This window comes from Melanotaenia boesemani, chromosome 17 (assembly GCF_017639745.1).
Source record: "Melanotaenia boesemani isolate fMelBoe1 chromosome 17, fMelBoe1.pri, whole genome shotgun sequence".
NCBI lineage: Eukaryota > Metazoa > Chordata > Actinopteri > Atheriniformes > Melanotaeniidae > Melanotaenia > Melanotaenia boesemani.
Genome location: NC_055698.1, coordinates 27,441,104 through 27,468,945, shown reverse-complemented (window position 1 = coordinate 27,468,945; position 27,842 = coordinate 27,441,104). Strand labels below are relative to the sequence as shown.

General features: G+C 37.6%; 1 protein-coding gene across 3 annotated transcripts in view; it reads left to right on the top strand.

Moving 5' to 3' along the window:
• Positions 1-27,152, top strand: part of LOC121628357 (gamma-enolase-like) — a 29,248-nt gene extending 2,096 nt beyond the window's left edge. Inside the window, exons 1-13 of one of the 3 annotated variants that reach the window (XM_041967395.1) lie at positions 74-237; positions 9,375-9,460; positions 10,248-10,343; positions 10,746-10,804; positions 13,062-13,131; positions 14,491-14,624; positions 15,030-15,121; positions 16,827-16,957; positions 17,303-17,500; positions 17,589-17,790; positions 21,658-21,766; positions 23,413-23,471; positions 27,013-27,152. In XM_041967395.1, the coding sequence (XP_041823329.1) occupies positions 89-237; positions 9,375-9,460; positions 10,248-10,343; positions 10,746-10,804; positions 13,062-13,131; positions 14,491-14,624; positions 15,030-15,121; positions 16,827-16,957; positions 17,303-17,500; positions 17,589-17,790; positions 21,658-21,766; positions 23,413-23,471; positions 27,013-27,082 (1,455 nt within the window). In that variant the 5' untranslated portion in view covers positions 74-88 and the 3' untranslated portion in view covers positions 27,083-27,152. Of the gene's footprint in view, positions 1-73; positions 238-5,200; positions 5,223-9,374; positions 9,461-10,247; positions 10,344-10,745; positions 10,805-13,061; positions 13,132-14,490; positions 14,625-15,029; positions 15,122-16,826; positions 16,958-17,302; positions 17,501-17,588; positions 17,791-21,657; positions 21,767-23,412; positions 23,472-27,012 lie in introns of those variants that run through there. The other 2 variants (XM_041967397.1, XM_041967396.1) reach the window with 2 other exon arrangements.
• Positions 27,153-27,842: the final 690 nt, after the last annotated feature.

Here is a 27,842-nt window from a genome sequence, read left to right as displayed (position 1 = left end):
AATATATATACGCCCACTTCCCAACTGGAGAATTCACACTTTCAGTATTTTATCAAAGAAGAAAGAAAGAAAGGAAAAAAAAGCCTACATGTCAAAATGTAGCAGTGTCACAAACCAAGATATCCCTAACTTGTTTGCTGTGGGGCAGCGCAGTGTTCATGTGACAAAGACTCATTCCCAACTCATCACTAACGGCTGCTTTGTCAAGAAGCCCTCAAGTCGGTTTTCAACCCTGGGGTGATTGTTATTTCCTGATACGTCTGCTCTATAGCTTCTGTAGTGACAACAGCTGCATAATAGTTAACAGCAACATGAACCATTCTGTACTGCTGGCATAATAAACAATTAACAGATTGTGACAGAAAAACTAAGTAAAAACTAGGGATAGACAGTCACCTCCCAAGCAACGGGCTCAAGTTTAACCTTGAAAGTGATGTCTTTCACTTCCTATGTTTTCTCTGTGGTCTTTATTTTGACTTCTTTCAAACTTTTACTGTGTTATTTAATAAAGCATTACTTGGTTAAGTTTTAAAAGCTCTTAAGTCTGGACATATCACAGTGATGAATTATTAAATCAAATGCATTTGATTGTGGAAAGCTTTGCTATAATTTCTTATGTTGCCATGGCAACACAACTGCCACCTTACCAGCTTTGGAAACCTGTCCATCTAACAGTCTTGCTTTTGTGTTACCCTTCTGTTCAACACCATTGGATCAAATGTTGGTTTGTTGCCACTTCTGTGTCAGAACAGGCTGGATATGAATCATGAAACATGGCCCAGAGTAATATACGTTTCCTTTTGGGGAATAACCTAAAGGGTCATGGTCAAGGTCAACGTTATCTGTATAGCACAATTTAAAGCAACTAAAACTGACCAAGTAATTTACAGTGCAGTAAAATTTACAGCCAAACCAAAATGTATTAAATAATATTACAAGCCAAAATTTAAGAGAAACCTCTAGACCTAAGCATGTTCGTTATTTCTAACCATGTACTTTTTGGTCCCAATCCTTGTGAGAGAGCAGTTTAAAAATATATAAACTGCAGAGTGGAAAAGTGCAATGACTTTAGAAAATATTATACACGAATCTGTCCATTGGCTACTTCTACTGTCTCCTCATTCTTCCTAAGAAGCGCTTGTGGTCAAATAAACACTAATGACATGATTGATACTAATGACACAATGATGGTGGAAGTCATCATGTGGACCTTCTTTATAATAAAAGCAGTATGGAATGAGAGACAACTGAAAAGACTGATTAGTCACAAATTACATTGAGGTATAACTTCTAAGGATTATGCATCTGCGGAATGAGCAATACAGCTAAACATGAGGGTAGTGTCCTTCCAAAAATGTGCCAAAATCACCTGCAATATTCTCTTGTTGATATTTACTCTTGCTTTGAGTTTCTTGATGGATTGGATTATTGCACCCTCCCACAGTAATAAGGAAAAAACAACACATGTTGACAATTTTTATCCTTTATTCATTTCACACTTCCAGGGAGCTCAGTAGCGTGTGGACGATCTATACGCAGCAACAACAGCCTGGTACATCCTCCTCATGCTGGTCACCTGGTTGCATTTTACTGTAGAATGGTTTTCCATTCCTCAGGCAAGAGTTGTTGAAAGTCAACCAGTGTGGCTGTGTTGGTCACTCTAAAACGTACAGCATGACCAAACTGATCCCACAAGCGTTCAGTTGGGTTGAGGTTTCGAATCATGGAAGGTCATTCCACCTATCCTCTCCACTCCTAAATTTTTTGGAGTACTCTGTGATGCTCCTGGTTCTGTGGAGAAGGGTGTTTTCATCCTGAAGGATGGAGTTATGTTCCAGGTTTCGGAGATATGGTGTTTCCACTGACTCCAGAATCTCATTCCAGTATGTCCGTCTGCCAGTTAGATGCCACTCAGATGCCAGTCATATAGCTGTGAACGTCAGCACTTAAATCTCAAAACAAGAGTGAATACCAATAGGAGAATGTTGCAGGGGATTTGGCGCATTTTTTGGGGACCCCACCCACACATTTAGCTTTGTTCATTTTTCCTCAGAAGCACGATCCTTAAAATTTACACCTGGTTGTAAAGGTGACCAATCAGGCTTTTCATTGATGTACAATACAACACTAATTGGTGCTATTAAAGGAGAGAAATAATGGACAAAACACTAATTTTGATATTGATGCTCTGGTATGGAAAGCATACACAAATGTAAAATCAATTAAAACCATTTAAAGTGATGAATTGTGAATGTATGTCAGAGATAGATTTTCATCGTTACTGTGTATGATCTTACATTATTTCGATTATTTCCTGTACAGTGAATATTTATATGTGTTTGTGTTTTGCTCATCAAAGCATAAAGAGTAAACCTGTAATCAATTATCTTGGTCCCTGCTATAGTGTGTTAGTGTGTAAGTGTGCTGCCGTGGGTGGCTGATGTCTGAATGTGACAAGCATGAGAAAAAACATATCTGCACATTCTCCAATTTTTTGAGAAAGTAGTTCTACAACACGTTTGAGTGTTTTAGCAGCAGGAAAACAATTTTTGTGAGTCTGCATGCGGTCATAGTGTGATCCTTTATATCAAACGTGTGAGTGTGTGTTTGATATCTTTGGCACTCAGTGTGGTGTGTGGGTGGATGAAAGTGTATGCATACATGAAGTACTTGAGATGATTGCACAGACATTAACACATGCACACATCAACACACATGTAAGGCTACATGTGTGTTGATGTGCACACATTATTGGCATTACATATGTGTGAGACTGCTCCACTTTCTGTGAGTGTGTGTGTGCACCATACGTGCTATGATTAGCCTTCTGTTCCCCATCTTCTTCCTCTTCCTCCCCCCTCTCTTCACTCCTACATTTCTCCTCTCTTCTCCAGCCAAACATGGTTATTCAATTATTTATCTGTCTCTTTCCTCCTCTGTTTATCGCTACCTCACTCTGCCTCGTTTCCTCTCACTCTCCATTTCGTCCTTCATCACTCTCTTCCTCTCTCCTTCCTCTTGGCCATTTTCTATGTCTCTCCCCTTTTCTCTTTGCATATATTTAAAGCCACATTTCATCACTCTTTCCTCTGTATTGGCTTTTGTCCCACTCCTTTCATTCATCTTTAGTTTCATTCTCATTTCTTCCTCTAGCCATTTCCAACATGCCCCTACTATATAAATCCAGTCTCAATATAAAAATACATGTAGGCGGCAAAAATGGTTTTACAAAAGGAATTTCCCAATTACCTACACTTAACAGTTGAAGGATTCATTATTGACTCTTATGTGATATTTACATCCTTGCCTTCATGAAAGGCAGAGAAAAGAATGACTCATGATATGTTATAGAAATTTAATAAGAGAAGCTAGGGACCTTTACTTTTATTTGTCATCCTCTTCAGTACATGGCTCATCCTGAGATATCATGCAGCTAACAGCTTGCTTGCTAATCTTGAATAAATGCTGCAATGAACCTTTTCGAACAATTATGGCGCTTCATAAAAAGCACATTACCTCAGGCACTTTCCTTGTACCACTTCTTGGCATTTTAACCTTTTTGTGTGTCATTTTACTCTGTTAAATGACATGGAAAATGGTCTGGGTAAAGTTTAAGACATGGTGTCTTTCCTTAAGAGGAAATGACAGAATGACATTCTTACAATGCAGTCTCACAGAATTTCTCAAAAATCTTGCAAGCCCTAATTGATTAATTCATGCCGTGAATGCAAATTTCTGACTTGGAAGTTGGAGGAGCCTCATCAGCAATGACTCTAAGATCCAGCATTGCTACCTTGAGGACAAAATGTGATGATAGCTGCAGTACTGTTTGTTTGTGTCTCGTTATATCAGCAGTACACTTATAGTGAAATTAAAATTTGTAAACACACAATGTTGTTATGCCCAAAATATATACATATATACAATGTGTCCTTACTAGTTTTATTGCTAGTAATAGCTAGCCCAGTCAGTTAGTGCTACAAGGATCAAGTTTTAATTTTCAAACAAGGACCCGAAACATATGGTAAACTTATGTGGTATGTGACTTCCACTTCAAAGTTTCTGAAACTTCTGAAAAAATTGTAAAGCAGCGTGACAGCATTTAAAAGCATAAAAAAACAACAACAACTTTTTAACGCCCTTTCTCTGATAATGTCCTCTTCAGTTTATTTGCTAAATCTGATGCAAACTCAAAATTGATGTCTTGCTATCCAGTTGCTAGAATGTGAATCGATGCAATAAAGCAAAACACAGCTGCAAAATTATGCATCAGGATAAAAAAAAAAGTTTTAAAAATGTAGCTTCTCAGCCTTGAGATGATACAGGGCAATGACAGGTCCAGAAATGTGCATAATGAACGTCATAGTGCCATTAAAATTAGTCAGAAGGTTGGATAGTTATTTAGAATCAATAATCCAGGTCACCAGGATGTACATAAAAAAGGGTAAATAATAATAATATGCAAATATCTGTCTTGTTAATTAGGGTTAAATATGCCATTCCCTACAGTTTTAACATTCCTTTACGATTTATTTATCACAATGTGATAGATTCTTTGTAGTTCACACAACAATGACAGGGACGTCATTAAAATTAGACAATGACTAAGAAACTAAAAGAAAACTAACTAAATGTTAAATTGGATATTCATAATTAAATCAAAACTAGTTTAACTGTAACAAATTGTGTTCATGTTTGACTGTAAATTAAAATCATATTTTATTGCATTTGCTCTTTCTGTACTTGTGACTGTTCATCTTTTCCTCTGTCCTGCTAAACCCCTTCTTCTTTAATCTTTTCATAGTATTTTAATCAAAACTGTTCTATGCTCTTCTTTCATTTCGTTTTTCTTCCCTCCCGCTATCTAATGCTCCTTTATCCCTTATTTATTTTAGTCAAAATAAATACATTTCTTCATCATCCCCTCACTTATGTGGCCTCATAACCCCTTCTCTTTCCATCCATCTCCATCATTCCCTCCATCCATGTCTCGCCCATTTGTATTTTTGTCTATTCAGTGCTGATACATTTTCTGCTGAGCACTGCAGTCTCTAGAAGGTGTGGTGTGATGCATTCATGGGTGTCCTCCCTCCCTCTCCCTGCTGCTGCTATAGAGCTTACGTAACACACAGCAATGTGCACAAATGACACAGATGGATATGGAGATGAACAGAGGAAGAGAGGAGAGAATAGAGGAGTCATCCTGAAATAATCTCATATAGGTGATGACAGATCAAAAAGAGAGAACATGTGTTTATGGACATGAGATGGATGTGTGGATAGCAGTAGGAAACTGATGATGTTGTGAAAGTATGGTCTCACTGACCCTTATTGTTTTAGCTGTTTCAGAGCATGATGTTTTTTAAAAAAACTGTAGCTGAGGGAACATTTCTGTTTACAGTGGCAGTCTGTGAGAGGTAAAAAGTTGATTTTTCTTGCAGTAAATTGACCAAAACCATGACTGGCAGATCACACTGGTCTTAAATCACTGATGCAAGTCTGCACGCGAAGCTATATTACCTTTAAAGTAAGATTTGTTTCATGCTATTAATGCAGTTCAGAAAGAAATTTGAAATTGCAGACTTTATCTGAAGGCCTCTTACGAAATAGTACTCCACCCTAGAGTATAACAGTCTGATAAACTGCAGTACTGCAGGGTGGAGCTTGAAAAATATAAAAAAATTAGTACATGCCAGTAAAGAAAACCACCCACACAAAAATCCCCTCACTCCTGAGTGCAGATGACACCATATCTGCTTTATTTTATACTGAGCACCTTTTACACCTTGCTGACACTTCATCCTTATCTAAATTAAAGGCCTGAGTGAGAATAAATGTTTTGAGGTTGTCAACTCTGAAAACAAGCAGCAGTGAGCAGAACGGAGTCAGAGTGGCTGTTATAATTGGTGGAACTGTTCCTGTTGTTCAAAAGAATCATCTAGTCAGTGACAGGGGAGTGGAGTGCTACGCAGAAGAGGTTGAAAATTGGTTGAAAGTAATTAGAAGACATATGTTACTATAGAAAATGGAGAAAGATAACAGTGCATAAGAAAAAAAAACAAAAAAGAAAAATCAAAAACAAATGTAGTTTGTTGAGGAGCGTTTTCCCTTCTGAGTCACATTTCAGTAAAAATCTGTGTTGACAGAGGAAAACAAAAGGTTACAAATTATACAACAAAAGAAAAGTAGGGCATTTATTAAAAAAGAGGATTCATTATGTGAAAATCTGACTAAATGTACATCAGTCATGAGCCAGGCGTGTCAAAAGCCAACTGTTACATTAAGTAATGATGCTTCTCACAATACACAAAACATTTATGTACCTACGCTTTTATAAGATTAACAGCTAAATTGCAACACTAAAGAAACTTTTGCATTGAGTCTGGTACCCATGTGTAATTATTCTGCACTTTATTTATTTACAGGGTTTCCATTTGAAAGTGCAAATCATGTGCCTACTTGTAGTATGATTGCAGTGTGATGAAAAAATATATATGGCTACTGCAAACGTGGTGTTTTTGTGTAATGCCAAGCAGAGCATGGGTGACCTCATTTAAAGCAAAATGTGATGGAATTATGGGTGCAGTTAATAAATGATGAATTGTGCGTCCAGAAAGGAGGAGGAACAAAAACCAGTAAGCCTACATATGGTTTAGAAAATTAAAGGCTATGAAATGACTGATTACTGGGTGCATAACCCTGATAAAATACAAAAACATGCTACTGTTTTTGTCAAAGCAAAGCAGACTTTCCAAAGCATCAGAGCTGTAGGCTGTTCGTATACCTACTGCTATCATGAATACAGATCCTCCACACCAACCTTCTGAAATGCTGTTTCACCAAATGTTAACTGCATCATCGAGCAGTCGAGCACTAAGAAAAAAATAAAAAGTGTGGACCCATCCCTTTCTCTGATTCTCCATCCTTTTGTCAGTGCATTTAAAAAAGACAGCAGTGCCAGGTTTCTGTGAGCTATCAGAGAGCCAAATTTAGCTGCAGATCGATAAAGTATTCATACATTAAAGAGAGACGAGGACGGCATAAAAGGCCTTTTCTGACATATTGCTGTAGTTACAAGGCTGCGTGTTTCGAATATCAATGTGGAGAAAGAGTGGAGACACCCTCAGTGGAGAGGAGCACTAATGAAATTGAAATGGGAATAAGGATAGAGTCTTTAATACTTTGAAAGTTTGTGTATGTCACGGTGGTGTTGAAAATTCAAAAGGCATCATCAAAGAGAATTCTTCTTTTTTAATCTTGTGATGTAAGGAGCTTCAGTCTGTCACAGCGAGAAACACGGCTTTCATGTTGTACATTAGAAGTGAATGTAAGAATTAAATGTAAAGTGAAATGAGGTAATTTTGGACAGAAAACAGAGAAAGAGAGGGAAAGATGGAGGTTTCCCCTGTAGTTTCTTGTTGTTTTCTTCTCTTTGTTGTTTAAAATTATCATAACATAATTTCTTAGGTATGGAGATACAATTGGAAAAAAAAAAAAATAGAAAATAGACTCTTTTTTATCATCTTTTTCTAAGCTATTTGCTTTGCCCTTGTAGGAAATGTTATGAGGTTAGGGAAATTTGTCTTAATAATAATTACTATGCTGCCATCTTATCATATTGACACACTGAGGTTAAATCATGTGTATCATAATATGACAAGTTAGTATTATCAAGAATCGCAATCAAGAGAGGAAAAAAAGGCACAAAATTGAAATATATTGTTATCAAAGGCAGCATCTTTCCCAATAGCCTCATATTTATCCAAACAAATTACAGTTAGTGCATATAGATATATAATTCATTATAAACTAAAAAGTTAAGGCTGCAAAGAATTGCGAGACTGAATTATCTCCTGTCTTGCAAAAGAGGATAATAAAGAACGAATGGGAGCTCCTTTCCCTTAGCTTTTTGGGAATTAAAATAGGTCTTATCGTGGCTATTTCTACTTTCTTTTTTCTGCATAAAAACTTAAATAAAAATGTTAATAGTGAAATTTAAACAGAACATACACATGACTTCGCAACAACACATTACCACCCTGAAAACAGAGGAAAAGAAATTAAAAAGAAAAAGGATTGCACCACCAGCCAACCCAAAGCGATATAACTAAGCTAAGTTATGAAATCCTGTTTGGCTGCCAACCTGTGATGCCACAACATGAAATTAGATAAGTAATTTTACTGCCATCATAAACTCTGGGACATAATCAACACTTTTTCTCATTTACACTCCGGCTCCTAAAGGGTTAACAACCATACAGAAATAGTTTTTGAATTTGCTATAAAAAAAACCTATCCATATCAAAAATAAGCTGGCATACGACGATGGTGGATAAAGGTGGTATAAGCTTGTGAAATGTTACTACTGGTGGATGATTTTTGACTTAAACACGGAGGCTGTTGCTTTGACCCACTTAGGTGAATGCTCCTGGGGCTGAGCTGTTTTTCAAAGACGTGACTGGCACCCAGAGATGCATCTTTCCTACATTAGTGCTGCAAGAGTTTCCGAGATCCATCTCCTGGGATGCAAGCAGCAGCAGCAATAAATATCTTCAGTGGAAACTTTAAATCATTGTGAAAGCATCGCTGGAGTCAGACAGAGGCAAACTTTTACATGAAAAGCTTTCTTCTGGTTTTTCTTTATTTAATCAGATCCTTACCAGCTACGACTGGTAGCATATTTAGTTTTATCATCAGTTTCTTTCTGATGTATATTTAGGCTATATTGCCTAATTTACATGTGGTGTTCTGTAGTAATTATGTAGGGCAGCAGGACTTTTGTGCAGTTGAGTCAAAGTAATTTACAGCATTTCATTTTCATGGTTATATAGATGCATGATGGCAACCCACTGGGTTATTCTATTATTTGAGGACAAGAGTAGAGCTCTGACAAGTGACTTTCTGGTTTAATTACCAGCAAAGATAATGCAGAATATCAACAATCTATCCCGAAAAGTTCCAGTCTGAATGAAAGCAGTGACGAACTAATGCATAATTCACAACTTCCTCCTACTGAAGCTGTTTTTCTTCTTTTCCTGCTCTAGAAACAGGAAATAACTGCAGTATGTGTGTGTGTGTGTGTGTGTAATTATAGAGAAAAGCTTTGATTTTCACAGTGAATCTGCTGTTATGCTATTTGTCGTCTTCCATCACGGGTTGCTGTGTGTGTGTTCAGTGTATAATATAAAAATATTTTTGCATGTGGTGACGCTCTGAATTTTTTCCTCCATTATTTTCTATTTCATCTCCCTTTAAATTATTAAATTATTTACCATGATTTAATTTTAAGATGTGCATTGATATTGTAACTGTTTATCATTGTCACTTGTAAATGACTTGTCTTATATTTGTACTCTCTTTCTTCTGTGTCTCAGGATGTCGATCGTCAGCATTGTTGCCAGGGAGATCTTGGACTCCCGGGGAAACCCCACTGTGGAAGTGGACCTTCGCACAGAGAAAGGTGACTGCCTGTGAACCTGTCTGCTGAGGATGCAAATAGCAGTCTTCACCACAAGGTCCTGCTGATGATGTCAGACATGTTCCAGCGACCATTAGGAAAGCTTGGTTTAACAACACAACCCATGCGACAAATTCTTTTTGTTTTTTCACATCAGTTGACCAACGTTTTTTCTTTGTCCCAATCAACCAGTTACAGGAAGAGCTAAATTTGAACTTTTTTGGGATACAGCAGCAGAAGACCTCACCACTGGCACTCCTGTAAGCTAAGAACAGGAAACAGAGGCTGTAAACGTGCCTGATCTGATGAGTCTCAATTTCAGCTGCAACATTAAGTTAGAAAGGTCAGAATATGGTGAAAATAAATGAAAGCATGGATATATCGTGCATTGTATTGGCATTTCTGGCAGTGGTGTAATGGTCACCAGGTCTCAGTCCAATAGAGCAGCTTTGGGATGTGTTGGAACAGGAGATTCTCATGATCATCATATGTGATACTATCATGTCAATATGGAGCAAAATTTCTGATGAACATTTCCAACACATGGCTGAATCTATGCCATGAAGAGTTAAATCAGTCCTGAAGGAAAAAGGGGTCCAACCCAGTACCTATTACTAGCAAGGTGTACCTATTCAGGTGAAGAGCGAGTGTATTAGCATGCCATCAGAATCAAGCCAAAATAAAATAGGAACTTGGAATCAGGTGGTTGGAAATGCTAATTATATTTAGATAAAACAATCAACGTGAGGAGACATTTCTGTGTTAACTTAGTATTTTTGGTCTGTCTCAGGTCTTTTTAGGGCTGCAGTACCCAGTGGGGCATCCACAGGGATCTACGAGGCTCTGGAGCTCCGAGATGGTGACAAGAGCCGCTTCAAAGGCAAAGGTATGAAGACTCATAAACTGGGCATCCATTAATAATTAGTTTTGTGCTTCTTCCTACCTCTTTTTGAACATGGAGTTTTTTATTTTAATTTCATTTTTTTCCTCTTTGCATTGTGATGTTTTTTCTGTTTGCCTCAGTTGGTTTTACATTATGTCTGATCCACAAGTTAAAATACTTAAAGTCAAGATATCATAGATACATATGTATAATGACATTAAATAAAAAAACTTAAAGCTGCTTTAATTTTTTTTTTATTGGAGATTTAATCAAAGTCAGAAACAAATCTGATAAATGAAATGCTAATTCAACTTCAGGGTTTTCATATTCCTAAGCTGGAAACAACTGCTGTATGTATTTGCTTTTTTTTTTGTAAACTGTCCATCTCTTATCTCTTTCTTTCAGGTGTTTTGAAGGCAGTTGGGCACATCAATGACACCCTGGGTCCAGCCCTTATAGCCTCTGTAAGTCACCAAATCATTCATATAGATGTTAGTGATCATATTTGCAGTTCTAGGTTGAACTGTGGCTACATGATGTGAATAATAATCACGCAGTCAAAGCTGTGAACTTATTTTAACATTTAGTATTCAGGCTTAAAAAAAAAATTAAAATTAAAAAACAAACAAACAAACAAATGAAAAAAAGAAAACATACCAACAAGTTTGTCTGTTGTCACATTTATTTAGCATCAGCATACTGAGGTTGAAAATATCTAGTTCAGCCTTGAAGTGTCATTACACAAACATTAATCTGGAGCACATCTGGATGAGCTGACTGAAAGCTCTGAGAATGAGATAAACTCAAGTTATCAGAGAGAGAGAGAGCAGAAAAGTCAGTGTGGCGGTGATGATAGCTTGTGAGTGAGTGGAAAATTGAATGAGGTTTACTTGAGCATGTTTTTAGATATCTCCAGCAGAGCAGCATGGGTAATTTCCTTTGACTAGATATTTTCTGGAGAAAGAAAGCTTAGCGATCAGTCAGGCAGTAAAAACCAGGCACTTGGCTTTGAGATCCTGAACATCACATCGCAGTGAATCAGACAGACGCATTGGTCCTGCTGCACTGGTGTGTGCTTTGAAATGCTGGTAATGGTTTAATGAAGCTTATCAAACACTTACATCCAGATTTAAACTGGAAACTTGTTTTTTGTGGATAAATAAATAACTACTAGCAACCAAGAAAGATAGGCAAGTGCTTAATTTGCTTTAACCCAACTAAAGAGGAATTATAGTGTGATCTTACAGAGATGATAGAGTGTTGATACACTGCTTCATTAAGTTTGTCATCAAGGCAGCTTGGAAATAAGGCCAATAGAAAATCAGGAACATGCAACTTTATTTATCGTTTACCTCAACTCAGCTAGAGTAAAGGGTCAGTAACACTGACTGATCAGTGCAAATCAAGGTCAAAAATCTGAAAACAAGAGAAGTTACCAAAATAAAATAAAGGACTTCCCACTGGAGTTCAGGTGTGGTGGCCAAACTAACACAAAACTACATAACAACTAACCAAATAATTTGCTTCTCCTTCCTGATACAACAGTTTAATCTCAGCTTTGCTAAAGAAGTTTTGCCAACCTGGTTAACAAATGATGGAAAAGCTGTCCAGGATCATGCCTGTTTTAAATGCAGTGCCGACTAAAAGCCTGAAGATGAGCATCCAGTTTTGATCTTTGTACCGGCCCTTCGTGCACAGAGATTTTTACCTGATTCTTTGAATCGTTTGAAGATATTATATATCGTATATGGTGGTTTCTTTAAAGTCTTTGCAATTTTATGCAGACCAACATTTTTCTGAAACTGTTCGATTGTTAGATGCAGTTAGTCGCAGACTGGCGAACCTCTGCCTGTCTTTACTTCTGAGAGGCTTTGCTTCTCTGAAATGCTCCGTTTGTACTCAGCTGTGTTACTGACCTGTCACCAATCTCAGTTTCAACATCTGATGTGTTGCTTATGTTCTTATGTTTGTTAGAAAAATATGAGATTTGCATTTTATTTTACACTACATCCCAACTTTTTTTTTAAACTGGGGTTGTAAATGAAAGAAAACGCACATTACTCTTATTTTAGGCTTGTTGCATTGGTTCCTGTATGTTTTACCCACTTTCACCTTCTATCTGACCTTATAGAACCATAAGAGTCCATACAAAGTCTGACCATCTATTATCTGGGAGCCTTTTCTGATTTTATCTGACACCTGATTTTCATGCAGCTGCAATATGCTGTTGCTGGTCCTTACACCAATAAATGTGGATTTTCCCATTAAACATAAAGGTAATAAAATTTTACTGAGACAATGTGGAGAAAGCAACAGACTGGTTATATTTATGGGATCGATTACAAGGGATTACAACTGTTTGATGGAATGATTATACTGAAAACAATAAATCAATGTGCAGTAACAATGGCTGAGAGTGCTGTACTTGGTTGATGCTTTTTGTAAGATCTCAGGAGAACAAAAATAACTGAAGATGCAAGACATCCTTTCTGTCATCTGTAATATGTTAGTTAAATCTGAATCCTGAATTTCATTGACAAAATACATCTAATGTTTAATCAGCTAGCTCTTACAGGAAAGTGGCCGGTTTAGCCTTTTCCAAAAACTGTTATGAAGGGGAAAATGGTATAACATATTTTCACCATTCATTGTAATTTGTGCTTTTGAAAGGAGGAGACCTGACTATTAAGACTTTCTGCCATTTTCTGTTTTTGCCTGCAGGGCATTAGTGTGGTGGAGCAGGAACAGTTGGACAACATGATGATTGAGATGGATGGCACGGAAAACAAATGTAAGTCAAAGCACAGCAGGAGCATGTTGCGATGACTAACACCACATCGTCAGAGTTTACCAGCCAGCTGGAAATCTTCCTGGTCCAGCAGCTTGCACATATTTTAAAAAATGATTTTATCAAAGACCCATTTGTCACAGAGCATTACAGAGCAATAAATACAGACGGAAGCAATACAGATGAAATAGATTGTTGCACTAATAGGCACTGACACAACCAAACTCACATCTTGAGTAAATAAAGACTGTTAATTTATTTTAATCTACAATCATGTAGACTAATTTATTCAGGCACCGTGGTAAATGGCCGTGGAAGTGATGCTATTGTGATAAATTAATACCAGCCAGAAGAAAAGGGCTGACAGACTGAACTACAGCTAAATCTGCTCAGAAAAAGAATGTAGTTTTATGCTCTATGTGGACATAAACAGTTATCAATTATTTTAATTTTCATGCTATTGAATTCTTGAAATTACAGTTACATAGAGTTATGTTGACTAATTTTTATAATATAAGTAGGAACAAGAAAGAGTCTTTACCTCCAACAGAGGGGTTGGGATCTTGGTAGGATGGTGCAAGACATGAACAGAAAATTGGGGCTCCATCAGCAGTAGTGCAACTGTTGCACCTGTCCATTAGTGTAAAAAGGAAGCTGAGCGGAAAGCTGAAGCATTTGATTTTACTGCTCCATCCTCGTACCAGCCGTCATCTGCTGTATGTCCACCAGGTTTGGGTTGTGATCACATGAATGAGATTTCAGATGCAAGCGGCTGAGTTGCCTTCAAATGGTGGCTAGAAAAAACCTTAGTCATAGAGTGTGGGGCTTAAACACTTTTGAACCTGGAGGGGAGATTGAAGTAGAGCTGATGGTCCTCCACAAGGAAATGAGTCAGCTGAGGTGATTCAGGAATCTCATTGGGAGGCCTCTTGGCTGTTTTTGTTTGGCACATTCAACTGGAGGGAGATCCCAGAGCAGACCCATGCTACATAGATTATACATCTGTCCTGGGTGGGGTACTCTTTAGGATCTCTCTGGAGCAAAAAACACAAACCTCTTAAATAGGTTTTAGATGCTATCCTGCTCCAACACACCTGATTTAAATTAATGAGTCATTTAGTAGAACTATATCAAATAGTTGGATCCATATATTATATACCATATATGTCATCCATTTGATTTGAAATTAGGTGTGTGGGCGCAGGGAAACAACTAAAACCTGCAGGACAGTGACCCTCAAGGACCAGAGGTGGACTTCCCTGCTCTAAGTGAAAGGAACGCATTTTCATTTTTTTCCCCCCATTCTTTTTTTAAAGCGTAAACTAGCTCCCATCATTAACTGACCTCTGGCCTGTCAAACAGCTCAGTTTGGAGCCAACGCCATCCTGGGAGTGTCTCTAGCCATCTGTAAGGCCGGTGCAGCAGAGACAGACGTCCCCCTGTACCGTCACATAGCCGACCTGGCTGGGAACACAGAGCTGGTGCTGCCGGTTCCTGTAAGACCCACATTAACACCAACAGAGCTGTGACAAATATCTGAGCTTACATTTTTTCTTAAATGTTTGTAAATCCTTCTGTTGTTTCATTTTATAAACTTACTGAACAGTATTTTGTTCGTTAAACAAACATACTTGTGCACAAAAAAGTAGCACCTGAAAACACTGTTACAACATCCCAACTACAGCTGTAGTTCATCATAACATCCCAAGTTTGTGACTTCTGTGAAAGGACAATTTTTTTTAATGGTTTAATCTCAAATCAGACATAACAATTAAAGAATATTTTTTGAACTATAAAGAATAATAATTGTCAGGATCACAAATAGCAATCATTGTTAGAATTCTGGTGTTTTATTTTCATAATTTTCTTCTCAGTTTTATCTTCTTATCTCACCTCTTTAGGCCTTTAACGTGATAAATGGAGGATCTCATGCAGGAAACAAACTGGCCATGCAGGAGTTCATGGTTCTGCCTGTTGGGGCGGAGTCTTTCAAGTAAGAATTCCTCTTTGCAAGCTTGTTAGAAACAAATACAAATTGAGATTATTTTGCCCTTTTTTAAAAAAAATAAATAAATACAATCCCAATTCCAAAATCAGTTAGGACACTTTGCAAAACTGTAAATGAAAAACTAATGCAATAATTTGCAAATCTCATAAATCCACATTTTAAATTAACCAAAACAACATAAACAAAAGATCAGATGGTGAAACTGAGTGAAAATATTAGCTCATTTTGAATTTGATGGTAACAACGCACCAACGCTAAAAGTTGGAACAGGTGCAACCAAAACTGGATTAGTAAATGCTACAAACAAAAACAACTAGAAGAGCATTTGACAAACTAATTAGATTAATTGACAACAGATCAATGACACAAGCCTCTCAGATGTAAAGATGGGCAGCAACAAAAAACTGGTGGATCTGCATCTAAAAATTGAGGAACAATTTTAAAAATGCAAAGACTTTTAAGATCCCACCGACTACAGCAGTGGTTCCCAACCTAGGGTCCCTGGACCCCCAAGGAGGTCATGGGGGTCCCAGAGGCTTTGACTGTTCAGAGCCGGTGTGTCATATGGGTGTTTCATTCACATGGAACCAGTGTTTTGGGAATCCATGAACATAAACTTTGCACCATTTTATTAATGGGACAAGTCTAAGAAATGCCCCAGTTTAATTATTAGTCCTTATTTAAAAAAAAAAAAGATAAAAGAAAAAATTACTGTAGAATTAAAAAGTTAGGCTATATGTTGATAATTGCCTTAACTATGGTCTTATTAAAGGAGTGAACCAGAATGCATAATTTATCGTGAGAAGCTAGCTAGTGAAAGCATAAAATCATGCATGGTTTCAGTAGGGACAGGCGGGGGGCTCACAGCTTTTTGGTAGGTGCACAAAGGGGTTCTCAGGAAAAATAGGTTGGGAACCAGATCTACAGTGTATAATAATATTAAAATATTCAGAGAATCAGAGAATCTCTGTGCACAAAAGGATAAGGCTGAAGGTCAAAACTCGATGCTTGTGATCTTTGGGCCCTCAAATGGCACTGCATTAAAAACAGGCCCAATTCTTGTCAGGAAATCACTGCAAGGATGCATAAACACTTCCAGAAATTACTGCCTGTAAACAGTTTATCATGGAATCCACAAATGCAGGTGGAGTTCATGCTCTGACATGCAAAGAAGAAGCCACAAGTAAACATAAACCAGAAATTCTGCTTCTTCTCTGGGCCAAAGCTCATTTAAAATGATCTGAAGCAATGAGGAAAACTTTTCTAATGTCAGGTTAAACAAATCTAAAATTCTTTTTGGGAACTGTGGAGGCTGTGTCCCGAAGACCGAAGAGGAGAGGGACCATACTTTCCATGAAGTGGTAAAATGTAAATGTAAAAGTTTTTGCATCTCATATGTTATGTTCTATTAGAAATAAAATATGGGTTTGTGAGATTTGCAAACCATTGTTTTTTATATTTCCATTTTACAGTGTCCCAACTTATTTGGAATTGGGGTTGGACTATTAATTACACAAAACTGTTGCTTGCATGAAACTGGGTTTTAGTCCTCTTATCAGGTATATTTACTTTCAAGTTGTTTGGTTACCAATTAATACATTTTATCATTTTACTCCAGACATGTTTAAACCCAAGGTGCTTTCTCCTACCCCTCATTCACCATCCATTCCTTCTTCCCTTCTTCCTTCAGGGAGGCGTTGAGGATAGGATCTGAGCTGTACCACACACTGAAAGGTGTGATTCACGAGAAATATGGCCAGGATGCCATCAATGTGGGAGATGAGGGAGGATTTGCTCCCAACATCCTGGAGAACAGCGAGGGTAAGGAAAAGCATGCCATCTGTTTTCAACTGACCTGAATTTAAATATTGGTTGAATTACTTAAACCTTGATCAGCTTCAGTGTTGTTGGCAAAGTCTTAGTTTGCACAAATAAATGCCTTCTATATGCAAAGAAGCACTTTGATTTATTTCTGGAAATGTAGGTTTTCCACTCTCTGCAGTGTCTGTATACGTTTAACCGTTCAGGCTCTGTAGTGTAGAACCCTGACAGTCTCCAAAGCTTAGGTCAAACAGTTGAGTCCTCAAGTTTCAAATCGCCATTTTATACTTTGTTTTTCTTCCTGCTTTAATTTCTTCTTCCTCTAATGCTCCTTTCACTCCTCAGCCCTGGATCTGCTGCAGACAGCCATAGAAAAGGCAGGTTTCACAGATAAGGTGGTGGTCGGGATGGACGTAGCTGCCTCAGAGTTTTACCGTGAAGGCAAATACGACCTGGATTTCAAATCCCCACCAGATGCACAGCGGCACATCACTGCAGAAGAGCTGGCTGACATCTACCAGGGCTTTGTCAACAACTACCCAGGTCGAGCATTCTTGTTCTGTCTGTCGACAGATAAAGGATAAGATGATAATCCTTCCTCAAAGTCTGATCTTTCCCCTTTCTTTTCCAGTGGTATCCATTGAAGACCCCTTCGATCAGGATGACTGGGAGGCCTGGTCTAGTCTGACGGCCCAGGTCGGGATCCAGGTTGTCGGGGACGACCTGACAGTGACCAACCCAAAGAGGATAGAGAAAGCCGCTGAGGAGCGAGCCTGCAACTGCCTGCTGCTCAAAGTCAACCAGATTGGAACTGTGACTGAGGCCATCCAGGCGTATGTCTATTTTTTTATTTTTAGCAATCATAACATTTACATGGAATGTGTTAATTTGATGGTTAACAAGGCACAGCATGTCCTTCAACAGTTCATGCATGAGACCAGTTACATTATTTTAGGCACTGTTTTTTAACTTTTAAGCTATTTAACCTCGGTTTTCTCTTTAGACTTACCAAAAAGGCACAGGGAAAAGAAAAAGTGCTATTTTTTTTAGCTTGTCACAGCAGAAATTTTATCATTTACAAGGTTTTTCAAGTGTTTAAAGAGAATGGTCCAAAAAAAGAAAAAAAGCCAGTGAGCAGCAGTTTTCTGAACCAAAATGTTGATGTCAGAGGTTAGAGGAGAATGAGCGAATTGGTTGGAGATGATAGAAAGGCAACAGGAACTCTATAAAAATTATTACTGGCTATAACCAAGGTAGACAGAATTCCATCTCTGAATGCATAAAACTTTACACCTTAAAGCAGATGGGCAGCAGAAGACCACCGAGTGCCACACCTGTCAGATAAGAGCAGAAAACTGAGGCTACAATTCACAGAAACTCACCAAAACTGGACAGTAGAAGATTATAAAAACATTGCCTGGTCTGAGTCTCCGTTTGATCTGGAACATTTAGATGGTAGGGTCAGAATTTGGTATAACCAACATGAAAAGATGGATCCTGCCTTGTATCAATGGTTCAGTCTGATAGTGGTGATGTAATGGTCTGCCACATTTTCGGCTAATTAGTACCAACAGGATTATGCACAAAGCTTAAATCATCTCAAACGTGATACTTGGTCATGATAATGAGTTCACTGTACTCCAATGGCCTCCAAAGTCACCAAAAGTCCAATAGAGCAGGTTTGGGATGTGGCGTAACAAGAGTTTCTCATCATGGATGTGCAGCTGACAAATTCCATATATTGATCATGTCAATATGGAGCAAAATCTCTGAGGAATGGTAAATTTATGCCATAAGGAATTAAGGCAGTTAAAAAAGCAAAAGGGCTCCAACTCGGTACCAACAAGGTGTACCTATGTCACCACTGAGTGTAGAGTACATGACAAACATCGACATTAATCAAATCCACAGAGCCACTAAACCTGGGTGTACTTATCTCTGAGCTCATACAACCACTTGGCGGAGGCTTTTGGGTTTTTGAATTTCCCAAACACAGTTCTCCATCTTGTACTGCTTTTTGTCACACAAGCAGAAATGCTTGCACAGACAGAGACTGTCACCATGTTGTCAGTCACATTGGTCATCCCCTGTCAGCCATGTTGACCTTGTGTCGCATATGAGGTGAAAACAAAAACGAAAACAAAAAAACCCCAGAAGAAAAGCAAAGAACAGCAAGTAACAGAATGTTTTTAGTATTAAGATTTGCTCTCAGTTACATCCATGTGATTGTGATTACTCGTGTGATTGTTCTTTTGTTTTATACATATCTCTGTGTGACAGCACACATACCATGTCAATCTCAAACTAAGTGTCACTCAGGGTTATGAAGCTATCAGTCATGGGTGTGTATAGCTGCATTTCAGCAGCTGGAGAGGAGAAGGCGTGAGAAAGATTAAATGATAGAAATGGAGCTGATGACAGTATCAGTGATATATTGCATTTATTTCTGAAAATCTCCTTGCATCATTAATGTGATTTATTTAGTAGCCCAGCTGGCTGAGCAGGAATCATAAGAAGCCTGAAGCATTGGTGCACATCTTAATTTTCCATGTTGTAAAGTTGTCAAATGACCTGCGGACACAAATGAATCATAATCAGATTAATGCACTTGTCCAATAAAGTGGTGATACATACAACACTGCTGTCGTCAGTGTGTAGAGACGGTGTGAGTTTATGCTTCTGCAGCTCTGATTTTCTTTCAGGCCCAGAAATATTTGGACTATAATATATCTAAATAGCAGTTTTATCATCGGTAGGATTGAATATAATGTAAATAGAAAATTCTGCTTCTTTTTGTTTAAAAGCTCATGGGATGTTTTTGAAGTTGTTTTAGACCATTTGTTCTGCAAAATTTTATTCAATCGTCTGTAATGTTTTTCAGTGAATTTGGACTGTCAGAACATCCCTGTACACTTCAGATTTTATCTTACAGCTTCTGTCCACTGTCACATGATCAACTAGTAGCACTAGAAGGCTTCTGCCAAGACATAGGGTCACTAAGTAAACCCCCCAAAGACCCAACAGCCCACCCAGTACCTCCATCTTTTTACCTTGTGGTTTTACATTCAGAATATCAACATAATCTGGGTCAAACAGTGCCAGATTACAACATCTACTATGATGTCATCTTGCTTTTTTTTTGCTAGTGATTCTGGGCATTATCCGAAGCTGTAATGGCAAAATTATCCCAATCTCCCAATATTAAAGAATCCTTTAAAAAAATGCTGGATCCAGCCGGTGATCCCCAAATGTACCCCCATAATGCAATCATTTATTTTTCTATTCCTAAAAATTTAATCAAACTCTATCCACAATTTTTTGAGTTATCTTGCAAACAGACAGACAGATGTAGGCTGCTGAAAACAACTTGGCCTTGGCCATTTGAAGCTTAAGGGCTGCAGTCTTACAGGTTTTAGTTGTTTTCACGCTCCAACACACCAAATTAAACGGCTTTCTTTAGCAGCAAGTTCTGCTCAAGCATGTTGAGTCATTAATCTGATCAGGTGTGCTGCAGCAGGAATCATCCAAGACCAGCAGGGCAGCGGCCCTCAAGCACTGACTTAACACCCCTATCACACATGCTGATGCACTGTCACATGTTTTACTGATAATAATTTAACTTTCATATTTATATTCTAAAGATTTATGGGTATAGTTTGCACCTTGCAGTGAATTTGGACAGTGAGATCTTGATGTCCTGGCGTGTGCTCTTTACGTGGTTGGATGTTCTGAAGGAGGTTATAACTTCCCGTGGACAGGATGCTTTAAACATTCACTGCTGTTGAATTTTGTAAAAATCCAGGCCATTAAATTTTGAAGTGCTCACTTTTCCTTAGAATGTACCAAAGTTTTTACTGAGTCACTTCTGACGTTCCAAGTGTTTTTGTAATGCATTTGTTTAGTCTTTGAGTTGCAAGAAAGGTCTGTTGGGAGCTGTTTGATAGGGTTTAATCAATTCCTGTCATTTTACCTGCTTGACTGATTAAAGAAATCATGAAAGGATCGCCCCCACCAATTCATTAAATGTCTTTTGAGCTTCATTTGGACTTCTCATCGGAGCGCTTCAAAACACAACTGTAAACCATACGTCATTCCTCCAAGTTTGATATAGCCTAATTTTACACATTAACAATTAATTACCAATACATCATTATAGCTTATAAATATTGTAAAATTTTATATTTTAGTTAGCAGTTAAAGTATCAAAAAATTGTATCACTGTCAAAATATTTCCAGCCCTAGTTTTTATTTTGATGCAGTATTTAGGTCTAAACTTCTGTATGCTTGCATTTAAACTAACGTATTGTTTTGGGTGTCCCACTTTTGCAATTAATTAGAAAATTAATTTTGGGTGAGGATAGCATTTATTTTCTCTTTTAGGTTGTTTCTAAATAATACACTTGCAGACTAAAATATTAAAGAAATGTTTGGATGTTTCGTCAGAAGAGACACTGATGTCACATTTTTAATTTGTATTATTGTTTGGATCAAAAACTATGACATTCTTTCCAAAATAATTAGCAAATGCTTGCTGATACTATACATAGTATGATGTATAATGAATGATACTTGCAAAAAATATTATATCTTGTAATGGGTAGTTCAGTAAGTCAGCTTTAAACCAGCTGTGACCTTGTCACAGGAAATGGTTGAGGTATGTTTAGGTATTTATTGCTGAAAACTTTGACTCTGACCTTTAGGTGTAAGCTGGCTCAGGCGAATGGTTGGGGTGTGATGGTCAGCCATCGCTCAGGAGAGACAGAGGACACCTTCATCGCTGACCTGGTGGTTGGACTCTGCACTGGACAGGTACATAAAACACACAAATGTTTACATAAAACACCAGCACCAACTCTCATAATAAACATTTAGACTTAAAGTAACTTAAACTGGAATAAAGAGGCATGATTAAATATGGTTATTAAAATTTTGTCCTGTAAGCTGTAAGACTACTTTGAATTCTTCTTTTTTGTCTCACAAGTTAAAAATGTGTGAATTTAGTATAAATAATCATTTTTATTTTTTGTAGTTTTTGTAGATAAAAACTTACTAAGCTTTCTGAACTTGAAAAATAAATGCATGAGTAAATAAAGGTATCCAAAAAGTTTGCACAAGGGCAGCAGTAAATATCTAAAACAAAAAATTACCTTGCAGTTCTCTGAGATCATTACTAATATAACTTTAAGTTGTTTACTTGTACCCTAAATGTATTAATTACAAGTGAAACTAAAAATATTAGAATTCATGTAAAACTTAATTTATATCAGTAATTTAACATAAAAACAAACATATGTATTATATAGACTCATTACATGCAAAGTGAGATATTTCAAGGTTTTCTTTGTTATAATTTTTATGATTATGGTTAACAGTTCATGAAAAACCAAAAATCTAAATATCAGAAAATTAATTACATAAAATCAATAATAAAAAGGATTTTGAATACAGAAATGTTGACCTTCTATAGTCATGCATATTTTCTATCATATCAGCAATTTTCTGAGATTTAGATTTTTGGGTTTTCATACGCTGAAAGCCATAATCATCAAAATCTGACAAATAAATGCTTGAAATGTCTCACTTTGCATGTAATGAGTCTATATATTAGTTTACCTTTTTTAAGTTGAATTACTGAAATCGATTTGGTTTTGCACAATATTCTAATTTTTTTAGTTTCACCTGTATCTTACCCGTAGTCCAGCTCCTACCAAACTGTATGCTCACCTGTTTTACTTTCCTGATGCACACAAAAAGGTTTAAGTGTTAAGTTTGTGAGTAATGCAAACAAATATCATCCTAACAAGTAAGAAAGTATAGGAGTGTACAGCATTCCCTCAGAAACATTTTCTTTCTTTTTTTTTTTTTTAATTTATAAAATACTTCCAAGTTCCTCAATAATCTTCAGTACTGGAGGTTTCTACTTCAGGAATGAAGTATCAGAACCCCTAATTTTTCACAACAGCCATTTCAAAGAAGTTTGAATTATTAAAAACAAGACTGATAAGCTGTGTAATGTGAGAGAACAGCAATCCTGCATAAGAGACACTAAAAAAGTGCCAGAAGTGACGTTAAAGAAGAGTCCAGAGACTACAGCTATGGCCCTCAAACTTGGCTAGTGGTCATTTGTTACAGCATAGTTGGGTTACAGGTCTACAGTGAAAGTATGAAGAGTCCAATGTAGCTAAAGGACCGCCCCCATTCAAAAACTAATTTCCTTTAGCTCATGATTCTGCTTTTCCTTTCTGGAGATTAAGGCATGGTTGTGGTCCTTGGAAGTATTTAGTAAAATCAAATCTATAAATCACACCCCAGCTTTCACTTGCATATAACTTGGGAAGCATTTTATCTACTGAATCTGTTAAAACACAGTGGTTCTTATACTGAAGTCTCCCTCGTCTGTAATTTTTGTCTGCACTGTCTGCAAGTTATTGACTCTCTGTGGCTCTTTGTTGCAGATTAAGACTGGCGCCCCCTGCAGATCCGAACGGTTGGCCAAGTACAACCAACTCATGAGGTCAGTGCAATGCAGAAAAAAAATCCCTTTTCTCATATTAAAATATCACTAAACACAATTCCTTTATGAATAATTTAAAAATCAAAAACAAAATCAAATACATATTGTATGCGCTCGTGTTCTCAACTGTAACAGAATTCACTCTGAAGTAAAAGTCTGGGCAGATAGTTTTATTTATGTATTTATTTTTTTCCCCAGTGTCTATTTTTATTCTACTTTATTTATTCCAGCCTGGAAATTCTCTCTCTGCTTTAACCCATCCTAGTTACACTAGGATCAGTGGGCTGCCAGGCCAGATTCCCAGCACCTGGAGTAGTTAGAGGGCTAAGGGTCTTGCTCAGGGGCCCACATTGGTTCACCTTGCTAGAAGTTAATTCACCTTAAATTTGCAAATTGTATATTAATTTAGTAAAATGCATGGTATTATTTTTAAAAATAGAGACATATAGGTTAGAGTAAGAACATTCTTTGTGCTTGGGGTCTAATGGAAGTAATAGTTATATGAAACCTAACAGAAAAAAGAGTATAGAGAGAAGAAGCTGAAGAATGCAAAGTTTTCTGATGGGGTAGAGTTTACACTTGTTAGCTCAGGTTTTAAAGCAGGCCTGACAGATTTATTACAGTTTGCAGAGCGACTGAGGTCAGAAATGTCACACAAAGTTATAAGGGGCTTGCATTGCAACTGTGAACATTTTTGCCTTCAGATATGAAAAATAAAAAAAGTCCTGATAGCTTGTTGGTCTGGAAACCAAAAGTAAATCTTCAGAGAGGTGAAGAGCCTTGCGACTGTTGCCTCACTAGAGAAAATAGCCTGATCCCAATCTCCACCGTTAGGACTAATCACTAAACCCTGACGGACTTAGCTGACGTCACGGCTGTACAGTTTAGGTGTGTGGGTTCATGAGGATTTTAAATGGTCCTACTAAGGGTTTAGAAAAGTGTGAGTGGATCAGCTCATGAGGATGACATACCTTGCTTGAAAGCAATAAAAGCAAAACCAAAAGGAGTGACATCTCTAGCGCTTGACCGCTTATGTGACCTACATTTTTTTATTTAATGCTCATCAGTTTTTGAATGCTGCATAGGTTTTTTCCATTTTAGTAAACTGCTAAAGGTCTGGAAAGCCAAGAACATAATACTGTTAGTTCTATGTGGACATTTGACCAAAAATACCAACAACTTGGGTTATATTCTTTTTTTACTGAGGGCAGGACGGCTACATCTGTCCATCTTATACTAAACTGTTGGCTGTTCTGAAGGAAAGTCTGCAGTAAGAGGTCTTCAGAAAGGAAGTAAAAGGATTTCAGACTCACATTGGGACCGTTTCCATCCCTCAAATGGACAAGCCACATGTGAATGCTGGCACTGGGCCAATTAAACCTTTAGCAGCAGGGTTTTTATATCTGTGGTACCGTTCAGATGCTGCCAGCTGCCTTAAAACAGCTTTGCAGAAGGTGGTGGAAGAAGAAAACTTTTTCACAGAGGACATTTTATGGGTGACGGTATGCAAAGGCAAGCATAAATATTACCATTAATGAAGGCTAAATTCCAGTTAGCTGCTTTATTTTTAGTTTTATTATTGGAATATTCTTACAACTTTGTTCAACTGCACCTTTTCTGCAGCTTTTCAACATCTCTGAGTGCCTATTCTGTTGAAATGCTTAACGTTACAGATCTAATTGGCATGACAGGTGACAACAGTGCTGGTGTCACCCCATGTGCCTGAGCCAGTCAGCGGCAGGGAGGGAAGGTAGGGGGGAGGAGGGAGGTGGGACCGGCTGAGCTGTAATCCTATCGGACCGCTGAGGAAACGCAGGAGAGGTTGAAGGTGGAGAGACTAACAGGGGCATTAACCAGGGATAAATCCTAATCAGTGCATTCATGCATGCACACAGACACACACACCAGTAAAAAAGTGTTGCTTATACTGCAGGGTAATGTCATGAACCATTTGTAATCGCAGTGATAAACATGTGTTGTTGTACAATTTTATCCACTTCACTTTGCATCTTGTCAGAGGATTTCCAAGTTTTTCATGGGTCCAGGCCACATGCTCAACTCTACTGCTCATCCCATAAATGCATTTTTCTAATAAATGTGGCACTATTCAAAAGTGCTTTTCAAAGGTAAAAGATAATGCCAATAAGCATCATTACAACAAAGAAATAATCCACCAAATGCAATTTTTGTGCTAAGTTGAATAAACGTTAAATAAATGTTTCTTCTTCATTTTTTGCCAGTTGTTGCTATGTTTCTTCTTCGTTTCGACTTTTGTCCAGCTCTGAGGACTAGATTGTAGATGAGTTGTGGGACAGCATCTTTATGTGTGTAATCTGTGATTACGTTATCGGACCACACCACACACATTACAATCAAAACTTCGGGTGTGAGGTCTCAACCAGATGAAAAAATCTTATAAGATTAAAAAAGTCGTTATGTGTGTACCAAAAAGAAAAAACAAAAAACAAAAAAACTGTGCTAAAACAAAATTGGCTGGAAGATCTTAACAGAAACCATAATAAATGTAATTATATGTTTTGATTTCCTGGCTGGTAGTGGTAGTTACTGGTCTGGTTCTTATAACACTCTAGACTTCAGAGCACTAAAGTATAGAGCACACTACATAAAAGTTGCAGGAGATGGACCAAAAGCACTATTTCAGTCTTTGACGCAGATTGAAAAGGATGAGGAGGTCCATTAATCTGAATCAGGTGTGTTGGAGTGGGAAAACATCTAAAACATGCAAGGCAGTGGTACTTGAGGACCAGAATTGAGAAACACTGGTGCAGAGCATAAATAGGCCTTTAGGCAGTGTGAAGTGTTGAGGAATACTACAGTAACAGATGTACAACATCTAAGAATGTAAACTTTTATACCACCAGCAGAGCCTGTTGCAACTACAAGATTTAAAAACAATTGGTCTTATGTTTAACCATAAAACAACTAATAAATATTTTCATGGAAAAGAATTAAATGGGTCATTTTAATATAAAGAGATAAACTTTTAATGGTTTGATCAATGTCTGGAAAACGACAACGCCCCCAAATTTATAAACCGTATAGTAAAATTACCTGATTTCAAAGCCTTCTTTCTTCCTCCGACTCTCAAATATTTGCTCTTTCACAAATAACCAACATTATCTCTGCCTTGTCTGTCTGTTAGCAACATAACACAAAAAGCTAAGGATGAATTTTGATTCAATTTTAAGGAAATCTCAGAAATTGAATAAGGAACAAGTCATTAGATTTTGAGGGTGATACATATCACCGCCTAGATCTGGGAATTCTCTAAATGATTCTTTACTATAGGAGAAAGTGATAATTTTGCCATTAGAGCATCTAAGTAAAAAATAATGCCTGCAAATCATTGACAAACAAATTTTACAATGGCTTGGCGAAGGTCTGCAGTCTACTGATTACTTCTAGTTAATTTCATGTTCCTCATTATATTGCATCACTTATAATCTCAAGGTACAACAGCAAGGTACAGCACGAGTATTTTCATGTTGACATGCTTCGTTCTCTCTCTTCTTCTCTGCAGAATTGAGGAGGAGTTGGGCGACCAGGCTCGTTTTGCAGGCCATAACTTCAGGAACCCCAGCGCCCTGTAAAACTGACAAGCGAATGACCCACACACACGCATGCACACAAGATACACATACACATACACATACACATACACACACACACACACACACACACACAACACAAACTTACAGACATGACAAACAAAGAATGAGCCATGTACAAAGACAGATCACAACATTCAGGAAAAAATAAAACTTGCAAAAGAGCCAAGCAACATAAATGATTATGCACTAGACTGATAGGAAGGGAGATGATACTGTATGCACACACACACACACAAATATATAGAATACGCAGATGCAACACCTGGTAATAATGCACATGCAGGGGGATACCATAAGAATATAGTATTTATAAGCCAGACATGCACTGTTACTGTAGGAATAGTTCATGTACAGCTTGAAGACAGGCCTGCAAATAAAAAAGTTATTGTTGTAAAAACGGAGAGATCTACAGACTTTGTAGAAAACTTAGACTGACTCTCGCAACTGAAAGAGATGAAAAAAAAAAAAAAAGTCCAAATGAGAATGATGCAGTTTCAGGGACCGAGTGAAAACAACAAAAATACACACTGTAACACCTGAACACTAACACACTCAGCTGTGTCACACTCTCACCTGGACACTGGAATACCTGCACCCCTCCCACCTCTGTCTCCTTTTTCTTCTGGTCGTGTTTCTGAGTTTTAATCACTCCCTTTTCTCCACACCTTGATGTGATTCTGATGATTTGTCCTTCATGCTTGAAGTCCTGCCTCTGTCTTAAAGAAAAAGAAGAGAACAT